This window comes from Gordionus sp. m RMFG-2023, chromosome 1 (assembly GCF_954871325.1).
Source record: "Gordionus sp. m RMFG-2023 chromosome 1, tfGorSpeb1-WG-v2, whole genome shotgun sequence".
Lineage (NCBI taxonomy): Eukaryota > Metazoa > Nematomorpha > Gordioida > Chordodea > Parachordodidae > Gordionus > Gordionus sp. m RMFG-2023.
In genome coordinates, this window is record NC_088775.1 from 21,267,302 (window position 1) to 21,283,103 (window position 15,802).

The 15,802-nt window shown below is 27.3% G+C and overlaps 1 protein-coding gene across 3 annotated transcripts in view; it reads left to right on the forward strand.

The window, feature by feature from the left end:
* LOC135930797 (uncharacterized protein KIAA2013 homolog) overlaps window positions 1-6,124 on the forward strand; it is a 52,011-nt gene extending 45,887 nt beyond the window's left edge. The window contains exons 15-16 of one of the 3 annotated variants that reach the window (XR_010572893.1): window positions 2,678-2,802; window positions 5,805-5,945. Coding sequence is in view for 1 of the 3 variants with exons in the window: in XM_065467585.1 (XP_065323657.1) it covers window positions 2,678-2,802; window positions 5,805-5,992 (313 nt within the window). In the remaining 2 variants the exon portion in view is untranslated. Of the gene's footprint in view, window positions 1-2,677; window positions 2,803-5,804 lie in introns of those variants that run through there. The other 2 variants (XM_065467585.1, XR_010572891.1) reach the window with 2 other exon arrangements.
* Window positions 6,125-15,802: the final 9,678 nt, after the last annotated feature.

Sequence of the window (15,802 nt, forward strand, 5' to 3'; positions counted from 1 at the left end):
ATAGGAATAGGGTAGTTGGCTGTACTATGGAACTGTATAATAGCTCTCTCTCTTTAATTATTCTTTTAAGGTTTTTTTATATATTTTTTCTATTTTGTAATATGAAATTCATCAATTAATATATTTTTATTTTTGAGATATTTTGATTTATATGTTACCTTATAACGATTTTGAAAGAATAATTATTAAATTTTAACATATATTTTACTGTAATATTTTTTAAATTTAATTATATTTATATAAATATTTTAATCTATATTCCACATTATAAACCACATTAGTGGCATATCTAAGGGGATAAGGGCAAACAAAGAGTGCCCATCTTGAAATATTCGTTGAAAAAAATAAAACTGACTTTCAAAGTGAATAATTGCACTAGCATTCCCGAAAGAAAATAGATTTTTTAAGGTTATTTGGTCTTTATACAGATCCGTCATATCCCTATTTTTAAAAAAAGGTTTTAAATTTTCTAATGAAATAGGTAGAGTAGTAGTATTGAAAAAAAGATTTTTAAGACATAAACAAGTCTAATAGGAAAAATTTATGGGATTGGCATCTAAATCCCACGCAAATTAAAGTGAAAGATATACAGTTCCATAGTACAGCAAACTATCTTACATAGGCCAGGAACATGCCGAGAATGATAGCATCCAAAAAATATAAGATACGAAATGCAAATATACAAGGAAGTTTAGAAGTAATATACCCATAAGAACAAAGATCATTGTAAACATACTAAGGTGGCGTGGACATATTTCTATATAATTTGCCTTTAATCCCAGCTTAGCAAATGAACTCGACAGGGAAAAAAACCTAAAACCAGATAAAGTTAAATATATGGGTTTTGCAGTATAAAAGTATTATGTGTACTTTATTCATCAGAAAATCAAACAATTTAGTTTTGAAAATAAAAAGACCAGATATTTAAACTGTTATGTTTATATATTGCGATCCACTTATGGTTCAGAGGCAAATAATTTCAGAAATTTGGTTACTGTTCATTTGCTAAAAATTACAAAGATTAAAAAAATATGATTAGAACGTGTTAGTAATATATTTTCCAAAATGTCAAAATTTATCTTTATGCGCTATGAAGATAAAATAAATGAATCCCGAGAATATATCTTTTAACTGAGACTTGGGTTGCAGGGACTACCAGCAGTGTTGTTGCGTATTGAAAAAACTTCGGGTATTAATATTTTTTAGATTTCTCAAAAAGCCTCTCTTTAGTCACTCTTTCAATTTTTAATAAAGTAATTTATTATTCTTTTTCTTAATTCCTATTTTGAAATGATAATAAATTTTCAACTTCATCAACATATTATTAAGCTCTGAGATGGCTGGGACTTCTACCATAGTAAGGGGGGGGGGTTGATGCAAGATCGTCATTGAAATTAAAGGGTGGTTCGATTTGATTTCCTTTTTTTGCTTATTTGGATTACGATTTCCTTTCTTTTTTGTCTAATCTGATGTTAAGGCATTGACTGGGGGGGGGGGGATAAAGGTTCGTAAAAAGACAATCCAATCAATTTTGCAATACATTATTTAATGCTATAAACTCTGCCATGTCAATTTGAGATGAGCTTTGGCCTTTTCTTTTATTAAGAGAAAAAAAAACTTATATAGCACTATCAAAATAATAAAAACAAATAAAACTCATTTAATATTGAACTTTTGTATTGAGGCGAGAAAATTTTGTTTTGTGTGCTATACATTTTAATCAGGTAACATAAAATCACCCATTGATACATGTTCTCTTTATAGAACTAAGATTAAAAGCAATTATCATAAAAGTGTCTTAAAGGATAAAACATAGCATTTTAAAGTGAAGTCTTGGATTATTAAAACTCCTTCGATACCTGTAATATCCAAAACTGGTTCCTTAAATACCCCAGGCCTAGTTTACATTATAAATATATATTTTTATGAAAATGCTAGCCCTATTCTATTAATATAATCTTCCACTACACTCTCAAAAACACCTAAATGACAAAATTAAATTTTAAATCCACTGCTAATCTCAAGCACAAAATTATTTGCGAGTTCCAATTATCTGTCTGGCGCAATGGTTTATGATATAAGACGTGATACAAATTTAATATATTTTGGCACGAGCCCTATTCAAAATATTTATATATTTTTAGGCCCAATCCCGGCCAATTTTTAATTTTAGGCCTGAGCCTGGTCTGCCCAAAAGTTTAATTTAAAATATAAATATATCCATTTTTATACAGTTAAAAAATTTTTTTAATTGCCTTCTCATTAATCACAGAGAAAACATAATATTGTTTAAAATTTTTATTCAAAAATAAAAGCCTGGGCCCAAAATATTTTTTGATCCGAACCATACCTTATTCTTATTTATGGACTTTACTTCAGTCTAAATGCCAATAAATATAAAAATGTTAATCTTCGCCACATTGCATTCCCCATAATGCGTTTATGGAAGTGCATTAGATATGTTATCGCTGTAATACATTTACGGAAATGCATTCACGATAATGTTTTCGCTCTAATACATATTCGCTGTAATGGTTTGCGCGAATACATTCATATTCAGGGGAATGCATTCGCATTAATATATTCACGAAAAATTTGATCTGGTTTCTAATTGTGTAAATAATATTTCTTAAATTTCAAATATATAATGCATATACAATACAAAAAAAATAAAAAGTCAAACTCCTATACAATTTCCGGTGAAGTTAACCAATCCATTGACATCACTTCTATATATTTCCGAAGATAAATATCACCTGGAATATCTTAAACACACCATTCACGTCAAAGAAGTTATCCTAGGTTTTTAATATTTATTAGAAATTTATATTAATTGGCGAAGAGTTGGAATCAAAAATAAACATACAAGTAAAAGGGAATATTAAAAATGATGGGCTGGGTAGAATGCATCGAATAATGATATATTTTAATTTAAAGCTTTTATGTAATCTTTTAATAGGATAAAAAACCAAATTTTAAAATTTAAAAATACTAAAAGAAGAATAAAGTTATCTGAAAATTAGTTAAATCTTTAAAAAAATTAAGTCGTACTAGGATAAAAATTTAAAAATGTATAAATCTAAAATAATGTTCGATTAAAAAAAAGGAATCGTATAGTTATTATTCAAAATCAAAAACTTATAATAATATCTTGATATGATTTAATTACCAATGGATATTTCCTCAAAGGTGAGACATAAATAGCTTTATAAAATAATAGCAATGGAGCTATCATTTTTAAATTATTATTCAGTACGGTTTAGATGTCATATCCGTGAAATACATTATCTCGAATATCGATTACTACACTTCTAAAATAATATTTCTACAAATGTATTACCTACCACAAATTCATTTCTGCAAATAATAGCGAAAACATTATTTTTTTTTACAGATGGAGAACTCCCGTCTAATACAAATACTTTCATATAAAAAAAAATTTTTTTTAGCAAATATTTATCGAATCCTAACTGCATTTTAGTCTGTCTAGTTTAATTTCATTAATAGAAATTCTTCTAATATCAAATATGGAAATTTATATAACGCATTCATGGTCATGGTACTGTAATAAATTCACGGTATTGTATTCGCTTTAATATATTTTGAAATACATTATCAATAATGCAACCGGAAATATATCTTAGCAACATTTACGAAAGTCCTATCGAGTAGATTCGAGGCTATGACGTGAAGCTAGGTGCATCATACATCATGAATAAAATATAGGCCTGGCCCATGGCGCTAAAAAATATGAAATAACTAATTTGAAACCGGAATACAAAGCAAACGAAACATTATTTCTAGAATGTATCAATATATCATATTTAATTATATGCATTCATTTATAAACATATTCTATTTACTATGCATAAATAAAGTTAATTTAGTTATATAAAAATATTACTGACTTTGACTGAATTTATTTGACCTATCATTTAATCAGCTCTGGTTACTTTATAAGTCGATATATTTTTAATAAAAATATAATGTATTTTCTAAGAAATACAAAAAAATAGCGCGATATAATTTTTATTGTTATAAAATGAAATAGGATAGGATAGACTTTTTTTTATTCTCAAATTTAGTTCCTAGCACCTTTCCCGAATTAGGTCCAATCTTTTCCACCGTTATTTTTAGATTCAACTGAATTTTCTCTGCCGGGCAGCTATTATTGGGCTAATGTTATACTCTACCAAAGCAGTGTTGAGCAAATTAATATTTTATTTTGATCGAAACTGCCACATTTGTTTATAATATATAAAAATCTTAATTTTCGAAAAGCGTCTGTGGCCTAGTCGATAAGATCGTTTCTGGCCAATCCGATAGTTCTGTGTATACCTACAAAAATACGAATCGAATCGAATTATTCGTATTTGTTTAAATCGAATAATTTATTATTCGTATTCGTATGAATAATAAAATGATTATTCGATTCGATTCGAAAATTTTATTTACCATGAATTAAAAAAGATCTATTATAAAATTTATTTTGTAAAATTTAACTAAGGATAAAGACAAACAAATTTTATTAGTGAGACAAAATAGAAGCATACATATATAATATATTAATATACAATGTGAAAAAATCAATATAATATTCATATCTATAATGTAGAAGATAAATCTGACAACAGCCAATTTTTTAAACATAAAGTTTTTCGGATTGTTTCCTCCTTTAACGACATTCTGTATTTTGTAACCATATGAGCTCCAACAGAAAAGAGTCGCTCACGTGGGGTTGAAGATCCCTGTATCGACAATATGTCCCTCGCCATTTTAGATAACACGGCATTAGCAATATTTTACAAATAAAGTGGTAAAAACTTTAGGCAAAAAGTCAAATTTATGATTTCTCCATCATCAAATGAAAGAGAAATATCAGGTTTGCCCGTCATTCTTGATGTGATGGGATTAACAGTTTATTATAATTGTATATGTTATGTGTTATATAAATTACCTTCTTCGTCCATCTCTATTTTAAAAGAAATTTCTAAAGTAATGGTCTATTATGAGATAAATTAAAATGAAGTTTCAAAATTTGGCGCAATTTTCATTATTCCACTAGGAGATTTTATTAAATTGAAATAATTTCAAATAATTACTAATAATAATATATGATTATTTTCCAATATATATTAATACTATAAATTATTTTAGTCGAATAATTCGATCGAATAATAGATAAAAAATTATTCGACGAATAATATATTTTCCTTATTCGAATTCGATTCGAATTTTCGAATCGAATAATTGTGTTATTCGTATTCGTAAAATACGAATCGAATATCGAATAACAAATAATTCGTTTTAGGTATAGTTCTGTGTTCGAATCCAGAAAGAACCATATTTTTTATCTGAAGTCAACTTGGTGTATAGGATTACGAGATTCCATCTCTTAATATATATAAAAAGATTTTATTGCATTTCAAAAAAAATTGGTCGTTGTTTAGCAAACAAGGCTGTTAAAAAAATCTCGACTTTATTTTATTTTGATTCCGTTAAAAAATTTTGACCACATGTGAATAATTTTATATAATATGTCATAGCTTTTTACTATTAATCTGACAAGAGTCGGTTAAATCTATTAGTAATCAATTAACAAATTAATGGCTATTTTGTTAATTTTTAATTATATACTTTAATATTCTTATTTTTATCATTCAATCATAAACCAATATTTTATTTATAATATGCCTATGTTCCAAGTTTCAGATCATAGTTTACTATGAAAAATGCTACATTAACTACACATAAATTATTAACAATCTAATACATAATCAATTATTATATATTTGATAATAAAGCTCCTGCTCATGAGAATCACGTGATAGCTATACACAAACACGGGCACAACTTTGGGGGTCTACCAACTTTCTTTTGGATAAGTGTTGCATTACTCATCGTTTTATTTCATTTATTCCTCTTTAAACTCATTTATAGTGAATATTGTAATAACGGATCAGGTTATTTTAGAGACAAATATTCTGTTTAATCAATCATTTGCGAATAAATATAATTTTTACTATTTTCAAATGTATATAAATTATTCAAAAAATAGTCTATTAATTCCTATGCAATAAAAATTTGTATTTAATTGACGATCCAAATGTAATACCCATCAAATTGTGTATTATTTTTATTATATAATAAGTTATTATTTATCTTACAATATTGTATTATTAGTATTTATAATAAAATAATAATTTTATTTTACACACATTTATTTATTGCCTTAAAAGTTAATTAGGACTGGACCAATACCAATATTTTCTTGGCAACCAATATAAAATCAAATAATGGTATTTTTTAAATTAAAACTTTTTTTCAATTTTAAAGGAAAAGTATATAATTTTTTATAAATTAGTTGCTCCACAATCTTTCCCCTTAGATGTGAACCCGAACCCTCGTGTTTTTGTGGAACCCAAACCCGAATCTTTTTTAAAGTTGAGGGTTCAGTTATCCAAAAATTTTATAAATAAATTCATGAAAAATAAATAAAAGAGATTTTCACTGAATCATTTTTCGTTTTCTTCGCATTTTTCAAAATTTCCTATTTTCTGCCTCCATTAGGTAAACTTTTATTTTAATTGATAATTAATATTCTATAATAAAACGTTGCTTAATTTTTATATCCATTTTGAAAAGTAAATAATGTGATAAAAATATAAAAATTTTTTTTAGATATTCAATTTAAATTAAAATACGAGCAATCGCGGAAATCTTAAAGAGGATATTTTGGAACATATTATGATTGTTCAATTAGATAAAGCTAGTGTTAAAAGGTAACTTCAAAAGAGCTAACGTTGTTATTAATGGCAGTACCTTTTTTTGAAGAAAAGGAATGCCATTCGTTACTTTCTTCTAGAGGTCACGGATAACGCGTCTTTTTTTTGAATAGCTGTAACGCAGAATGTTACTCGTTACTTAAAAATTCTTATTAATTAAAAATATGGGAATTGATTGTATTAATAATTTAAACCGAGATTTTAATTCAGATCAACCACCAAATTCTTTCATTTTACTTTTAATTTTCGTTATCAAATTTTTAGTGTTAATCTAATTAATATTAAATCAATCAAGGTATGTTAATTTATATTCTTATTCTCCAATATTATAATTTAAAAGAATATCATGTCAATTCTTATTTCTTCTGATGATGACCATGAATTAACCTTGACCTGGTCCCAATTTTTACATCAATAAAGAAAATTAATGTCCCAACTCCAATCTCAATTGTTAAATAAACATGGGCTTCCAAAATTGTGCAACCATTTTTTAGGAAAAAATAAGAATTTATCTGATTAAAACGGTTACAACAAGGAATAACTCTTTTTATAACTTCGTGAAATTAATAGATAGTCTTTAAAGAGAATGACCACAAATTTGACGAATCTTGTGATAATTCCAAATCACAGTAATTGCTAACAGGTCAAGTAATGTATGGTTAGTGTTAATTAAGAAATATATTTTTATAGGGTATACAACAATCTTCGGTTTTGATTTTAGAGAGCAAAAAAAAGGCATTTGGGAATCTCACTCCCACGATAACTATTATAATAATATTTAAAAAGTTTTCAATAATTTCAAATTTTGTAAGCCACTTATTAATTCAATACTGCAAGACAGATACTATTAAAATATTGTTTGCAATTTGATTATATTTATTTTTAATAGATTCGAACGCATCTATAAAGAAGTATATATACTATCAGCAATAATTCATCTGCTACTTAGATTGGATTGACCCTGGAAAATTATAGGTCAAAGAAGGAAGAAAGCTTCTTAATTCCAGTTTTGAAAAAAAACAGACTACATACCAGATTATTTCCTCGTAAAGATGTAATAAATTTTGACGCAAAGAGCCGGCGGCTCGATTAGTTGGCTCACTTAGTCTGCTCGATTGGTCGGTGCACTTAGTCGAATCGTGGGTCAGCTCATTTTTTTAGTTTATAAGTTAATTTTAATTATTTTTTTAAAATGTATTTTGTAAAACGGCTCCATTCGAATTTTTATAACTCAATATTTTATCTTCAAAAATATTACACAAGCTTGAAAATCTTGCTTAGATATGCCAGATAGGTTTGGGCATTGTGAAATCTCAAGGCATAGACAATATTTTTCTGGCTAAAATATTAAGTTAGCCTTAAATATCGGCTTAAATCGAGCTGTTTATTTAACAATCGTATTTTGTAATAAATTTTTATAGATTTATAATTTGGTTTTTAGTGTTTATAAACTACTGAGTCGAGTTTCTAGTCGAAAGATCGACTCTGACTTGAAGCGCAATACCTTTTGCGGTTTAAATAAGTAATTTATATATTTTTATTTTGCAGTTAGCTTACATTTTTGTACAATGTTAATAGAAAAATATGGTGTAGATTGCCAAATTTTGGGTTGCTGATTAATGTGAACTTGGTTTAGTTCTATAAAAAAAATCATAAAAGGACATTATTTCCATTTTATTTTAAGTATATTTATGTCGAAACTAAAAAAGATTCTGGACCCGAATTCAGGTTCAGTAATTTTAAACTATTTGACGGAAATTTTGATAACATGAACTTAATCAAACCGAAATCTGATTTTATAAAAGAGGTTGAAACCCGCCCCGGTCCATTTTACCCCGGGTTAGGCGAGTCGCTTAAAAATTTTTAAATATATTCTGAAAAAGTTTAATAACTTGAAGAAAAAGTGTTTATTTTAATTTGCTAAAAAAACGCGAGAAAGCGTAAGTTTGGAAAAAGTAATTGAGTAAAGAATTTGGTATGAAATCGTGAGAATCACGGCTAAATCGTGATCTGGCAACCTTGCTCCAAATAATTAAAATGCTAATCTTATGATCGAGTCACTTTAATACTAATCTATCTTAAAAATTACGACGATATAAAATATTTTAATAAATTTAGCAATATAACTTTAAGAAAATTAAATATTGTAAAATAAATAATCATAAAAAAGTATCCGTTAAAAAATTTAGTTATAATAATTTCATTAATGGCAGCATGATCCTTGATATATCCTAACAAGCTTTATTTGCAGTGCCCGCAGATTGTTGTCATATACCTCAATTTTGATAGGCAAAAATTCAAATAGTACGAATAAATTCGGGAAGATATTCCATTTCTTGAAGGTTTCCCTATAAAATCTCCGATATGACCGTATGGGGGGTCTCAAAGTGATGAAATTTATGACTTATCCGTAATTTTTACGAGCAAAGTGTTCTAATTCTGAAAATGATGACAATAGAAATAATATTTTTTTAAAAAAAATAATAGGAATAATATTATTATAAACAAGCGCGTCTAAATATACAAGTTTGGATGGGTATTTGTCGCTTTGTAATAAATATGAATATGTCGTATAACAGGGTTAACAACGCTATATAATAAGATATTATAAATTTCATTAAAAAAAGAAATAGTATACCATCATCCACTCTAAAGCAGACCTTGTATTTAAATTCATGGAACGTGAATTTTAACTATTTGTGATAATATTTGGGAATAATTACATTTATGTATTATCATACTATTTAAATATTCGAAAATTTTATAAAAAATTGAGTCAATTGATTTATCATACAATTAAATTATCATGCAGGATTTATAAAGGTATAATCTAGTAACAGAAATTATTGAGAAATTTTATTTTAAAATTAATTGAATACATTAATGATATTAAAAATTTGAGCAAAAATATATTATTTATAAGATTAAAAATATTATTCAATTTGTTGAATATCTATAGAATCAGGGCATTGCATAGACTTTTAGCTACCAAGGAAGCTCTTTAAAAAATACATTTCACCTATTTTGCAAATTGTGAGATATAGCATTGCATCAAAACGAAGACTAAAATATATTAAAACTATTTAAATTGATATGGAACTTTTACATGTGTTTATGTGGAAATGTCAATAACTCCAAAGGCCGGCATTGCAAGCGCTGTAGAGGCAGATTCATTAGGCATTTAAAATGCAATGATACTATTGCCAAGGCCTTGACATCTGCTGGCATCTCATCAACGCCTACTGGCCTTTACAATTCCGATGGTAAGCGGCCTGATGGTTCTACTATGATCCCTTGAAAGAGAGGCGAATTCTTAACCTAGGATTTCTCATTCATCGATCCTCTTGCCCCTTCCAATATAAATAGGGATGCTCTACTGGACGCGGAGACGAATAAACTCGCTTAATATTCGCCATCGCTACCTGCCAACTATACATTCCTACCACTAATAGCCACGACTCTTACATCGTTCCGTTCGGCTCTCATGCCCTCGCCTTCTTTAAAGAGCTGGTAAAATGGATCTCTGTTAGGACCGAGGATCCCAACGAGGTAAGGTTAGCCCTCAACATGATAAAATGCAATTATCTCAGCTTTATATTCTCAATGACCGAAACCCCCTGATTGAACATCCTATGCGTAGGATAGACTTAGGCTATTATGAAAAAGGAACTTGAATCTCTATTGATAAAAGAGCAAAAATTAATGACTTTATATAATTGTGATTTACTAATATTATATTTTTTTTCCAATAATTGTGAATATTATAACTTATTTTGTAATTTTATAATCATTTTTGACTTTATACTAAGCTTTTCTATTAATAATTGAATTAAAACTGTTAAATTTAAAGATGGTTTTTTCCATTTTAGATTGAACTTTACCTTTAAACTTTTAATAATTTACTTAATCTGAAACCCAATTTAAAAAATGCCATCTAGTTTATACATGATCATTCAATTGAAATATTTGCCTTAATTATTATATTAAAAACTACCAGACCAAAATATATAATATTATATTAAAGTAATTAAGCAATAAAATGAAATTATAATAATTGACCAATTTTATGTAAAATCACCAAAAAGATATTGAAAAGATAAATTTTATATTTTGAATCATCAATGTTAGTTTAAGGAAACCATAAGCAGAATTATATGCCATATAGAATATCTATATATAAGAACATTTTTTTATAAATTTTTATTGATAAAATATGTATATTAAGGTTAATAGTATTTTTTCTCACTATTGATCTCCTGAAATCATCCTTTAGGATTAATTTATTAAATTCCAATGAATAATATGATATACATTAAACTAAATATAGATTATTTTTATCAGCAAGAGAAGTGGAATTAATGATAAAACATAATTTTAAATATTGTAAAGATTTTAAGGGTTATGTAACAAAAGTTAAATGTAATTAATGCGTAAAAAAATATATAATGTCAATATTTTATTAATACAACAAAGCCAAAGGAAATTTTAATTATTTTTTATTTAATGCCCATATAGAATTTTTATTTTTTTATATATGCCCACATACAAAATCCAACCAGTAGGATGAAGAAAATATTTTAATTACTTTTTATTTGATACCCATACCCATATCTATATTTTCTGTTTATTAAAATATTACCGACCACCTGGGACTGGACTCACCCATTAAGGAGGAGAGGTTGACCTCCTATTGGATAAATATTTTGATTAGCTACCGATTTACACATATAATGGACATATATATTTTTATAATGTTAAAAAACGACAACTTTTAAAATAAATAATAAAATTTAAGATCCCGTGAGGGTGTCGCGCTACGTTGCGGTAAGGGAATAGCGCTAAACTGGATAAATATTTAGTTAAAATATCCGTGGCGATTCGATAGTTCGATTACAACTCCGGGCATTGTACCACTTTCACTTTTTTCGCAAGATGTAAAAAAAAGGACTTAAATTTTTTAATATATCACCGGATGAATGGTTCTATGTCAATTCAGCGAAACACTTTTTCGCGAAACTTTCATCGCGAATGTCGTTTATCGTGAATGAATTTTATAGCGAAACTTTTATCGCAAATCCACATTAGCGAATACTTTTCCGCGAAAACATTATAGGGAAACAAATATCGCGAATTTTTTATAGCGAAACTCTTATCGCGAAACCTTTAAAGCGAATACATAAGAGCGAAATTTTTATCGCGAAACATAAATCGCGAAGACAATATAGCGAAAACTATTTCGCGAAATATAACGCGGCCTATTATTATTTTTTTATTTTTATTAAAAGAATTTATTTTATTTATATTTAATGTTAATATTTTATTTATCAACAATAAACATATTATATGATATATATTTTTTATTTATATTATTATATTATGAAATGAAATGGATTTCTTTTATTTGATATTTTTTTAATAAAAAAAATGATATGCTACTATTATAATATTATTTTTGTTACAATTTATTAGTGAGTTTCACGACCAAAATTTTAAACAAAAAATATTTTTTGGAGTTCAAAAAGATTTTTGAACATATTTTTATAAAAATTTTAAATCTATTTTGAGGAATTCTTTTGTGAATTTTATTATAAATAAACAATCTTTTAGGTGAAATCTTTGGGAGGGCCTCCTTTGATCGTATTATTTTGATCGTAAAATGGTCCATTTTGTCCATTTTTGGTCAAAATGGACGATTTTTTAATTTATAGGTTAGGTTTAGGGTTAGGGTAAGGGTTAGGGTTAAGGTTAGGGTTGGGGTTAGGGTTATAAATGATTTTAATTTCCGCGATTAAATAGACCAATCAGAAAAAAATGGACAAAATTTACGATCAAATGACTTTACGATCAAAGTTAGGCAAATCAAATCTTTTATAGTTTTTTTTTATCATTTTTGTAAAATTATCTATTTTTTAAGTATATTAAAAGAGGTGGGTTTTCTAAATAAAATTTTTTTAAAATATTTTTATTTAACTTATTTATGTTATTTTATATGATCTTTTTAAGGAAAATAATTTAATCTGACAACTTTTATATTCGTTATTGAAGATGTTCCTGGAAGAATGACAATTATAATCGGTATTTTTAAACATATTAGATTTTTTATACTGTAAAATATGTATTTTTAACATGTTAAATTAAAATTTCAATTGATCCACCATGTAAAAGTGACTGTCGTAGAATATTTTTTTTTAGTTTATATAAAATTAGTAGAAATTTCAATCATTTTTTTAATAATAACTTTGATTTTTTTGATTATCATTTTTTTCCATCTTTTTTGTAAAATGATTTTTGATAATCATTAATTTTTTTATGATTTTTAAAAGATTAATCATGAATTTTTTTCTGCTATATTAATTTTTGTTTTAAATATAATTAAATTTTTGCAAATAAATTTTATAATAAAAGATATCTCTTGTGTTTTATTAATTCAATATTTTGCTGATTAATTTAGGACTTGATTAAGTTAAGTTATAAGTTGAGTATTGTTCTCTTTTAAGTATTTTTTTTACGCACTAAATTTTGATTAGTTAACCCCTTCTTATTTTGTTAGTTGTTAACCGTGACTATAGGATATTTGATACCAAAATTATTCGTTATTATAAGGTAAAAACCACATTTTTATTTTACATTTTGTATCTCTCCTCAAGACACAACGCAATCACATTTTTGTTGTTTAAATTTTTGTAGAATTTTAATTAATAAAATAGTTTGAAAAATATTTTTTTAGATTAGTTCGATTAACACCCAATCTTTATAATATAATATAATTTTCTGTAATAACGTAATTTTAGAGTAAAGTAAATTCGTAATATGCGATGGTTGTATATTTCGATAAGTATCCTAAGCCTAGTTTTATTAATAAAGTTGCCATCCTTAAGGATATGGGTTATAAAATTTTGTATCAAAACATTAATGAATTGGATATAGGCCATCATGTAATTACATTAGGATTAATAGTAATTATATATTTAATTTATATTATTTTGAAATTTTTATTTAGAAAATGTACTTTGGTCTAATTGGAAAAGAGACACTCCTGTGTCGGCTGATTGTTGGGAAAAAATTTCGGTCTTGGAAAGTAATTTAAATGAAAAAGAACGGCAGACCAGAAATGGCGGAAATGTTGAAATGTAATAACGATGATCGTTTGGAAATGGTGGATAGATCTGTGGTTATCCTCCGGGAACTGAAAGAAATGAAAGAGGTGATTTATCAAGATATACATAAATTAATTAATTTGAATAGTAATGGAGGTAAAGGCCAAATATGTGTTCCAACGGGGTCAGCGGAAATATTTTAATGTACCCGCTGTGGGTATAAGGGCCACAAGGTAGAGACCTGTGTGGTCAAAGAACAAAATTTTTGTGAGGGTTTTCCGTTAAGGAAATCGATACTAGAAAATTATAATGTTAGAAAAATTTCTGGTACCAACACGAATAAATTGGAGGTTCCACAATCGAATTATGGTAAATCCCGTTTATTTTTTAAGTGTAACAAACCGGGACATGTAGCCATAAATTGTACCGAAAATTGACTATATGTTTGCAAGTGTAATCATATAATAGGTAAGGGATCGGGAGGTAGAAATAGTAATAAATTAAATTACCATGCTGAAATGAGATATAATTCTCATAAGAGCCGTGGTTTTAACAGAAATTTTTTTATCCTGATGATAAAATAATGAAAATTCTAATAATTATAGATGGGGGAAATATCCTAAGGGTATTGTTAAATATTCCGATAAAAGGGATGTTAATACGTTCGAATGGAAAAGATATCCCCGTGATATTGTTAAAAAAAATATGAATATTATTAAAGAACCGCTAAATTCCGAGTTGAATTTATGTTCAAATGTGAATTCTCATGAAACTGATGTTTCAAATGAAATAAATATGGATCTGTCAATTAAAATATATGAGATTTTAATGACTGAGTGATTAGTCGAACCTTGTCTTTGTTTGAGAGTTACTGTAAGAATTGACTCGAGGGACATCGACATGTTGTTCGACACAGGGGCTAGCATTGCAATAATGTCTAGGAAAAATTATTATAAGTATTGGCCTGGGGCCATACTTGAAAAAGAATCTCAGGCAATTTGACGAGTCGGAAATTGTAGTTTTGGGAAAAACTAAGTTGGGAGTAATTCTCCACGATAGCACATTTTTCCTAGATTTATGGGTAGTGAAGAAAGATGTGGAGACCATCATGGGGATGGGATTGGATTGTTCAGTTAGGTCCTTTCAATAATTATTGGAATATTTTTGCCATACATAATGGTTCGGTCCTAAATGAGACTAAAAACAAAAATATTGCTGATAATGCTCGAAAAAAAATTTATGAAATAGAAGAGACGGATTTAACCGTAAAAGAAGAGAATTCAACCCTTAATTCTGATAGGTATGTAAATTCCACGGAATTATATGTTGAGGATAATATTAGCATTAATGGAAACCAAATGGTTGCTATTGACAGTAATGAATTACATAAAATGCGTGAGGATATATCTCTTTTAATGAAGAAATATGAAATAATTTTTGAAGACAAGTTAGGTTGTCTTAATGATTATCAAGTAGAGGTAAAGTTAAAAGAGGGATTCTCACCTATTTTTCTGGCATGTCGACGAGTTCCTTTTGAATGGAAAAATGAAATCGATGATGAATTAGACAGTTGGGTAAAAGTGGGTATCATTGTTCCAGTGGAATATAGTGAATGGGCCACACCTTTAGTTCCCGTAAAGAAATCCAATGGAAAGTTGAGATTATGTGCTGATTTTCGAGTCACTGTAAACTGTTGGGTTGTGGATGTCAAATATCCCTTACCCAGAATTGAAGAAATATTGGCCAATTTAAAGGGTGCAAAATATTTTTCTAAAGTGGATTTTTTTTTCGGCATATTTACAATTACCGTTGAAGGAGAAAATTCGCAAATTGCTAACTATAACGACGCCTAAAGGCCTGTTTGCTTTTTGTAGATTACCTTTTGGATTAAGCGTATCCACATTTATTTTTCAGCGTACA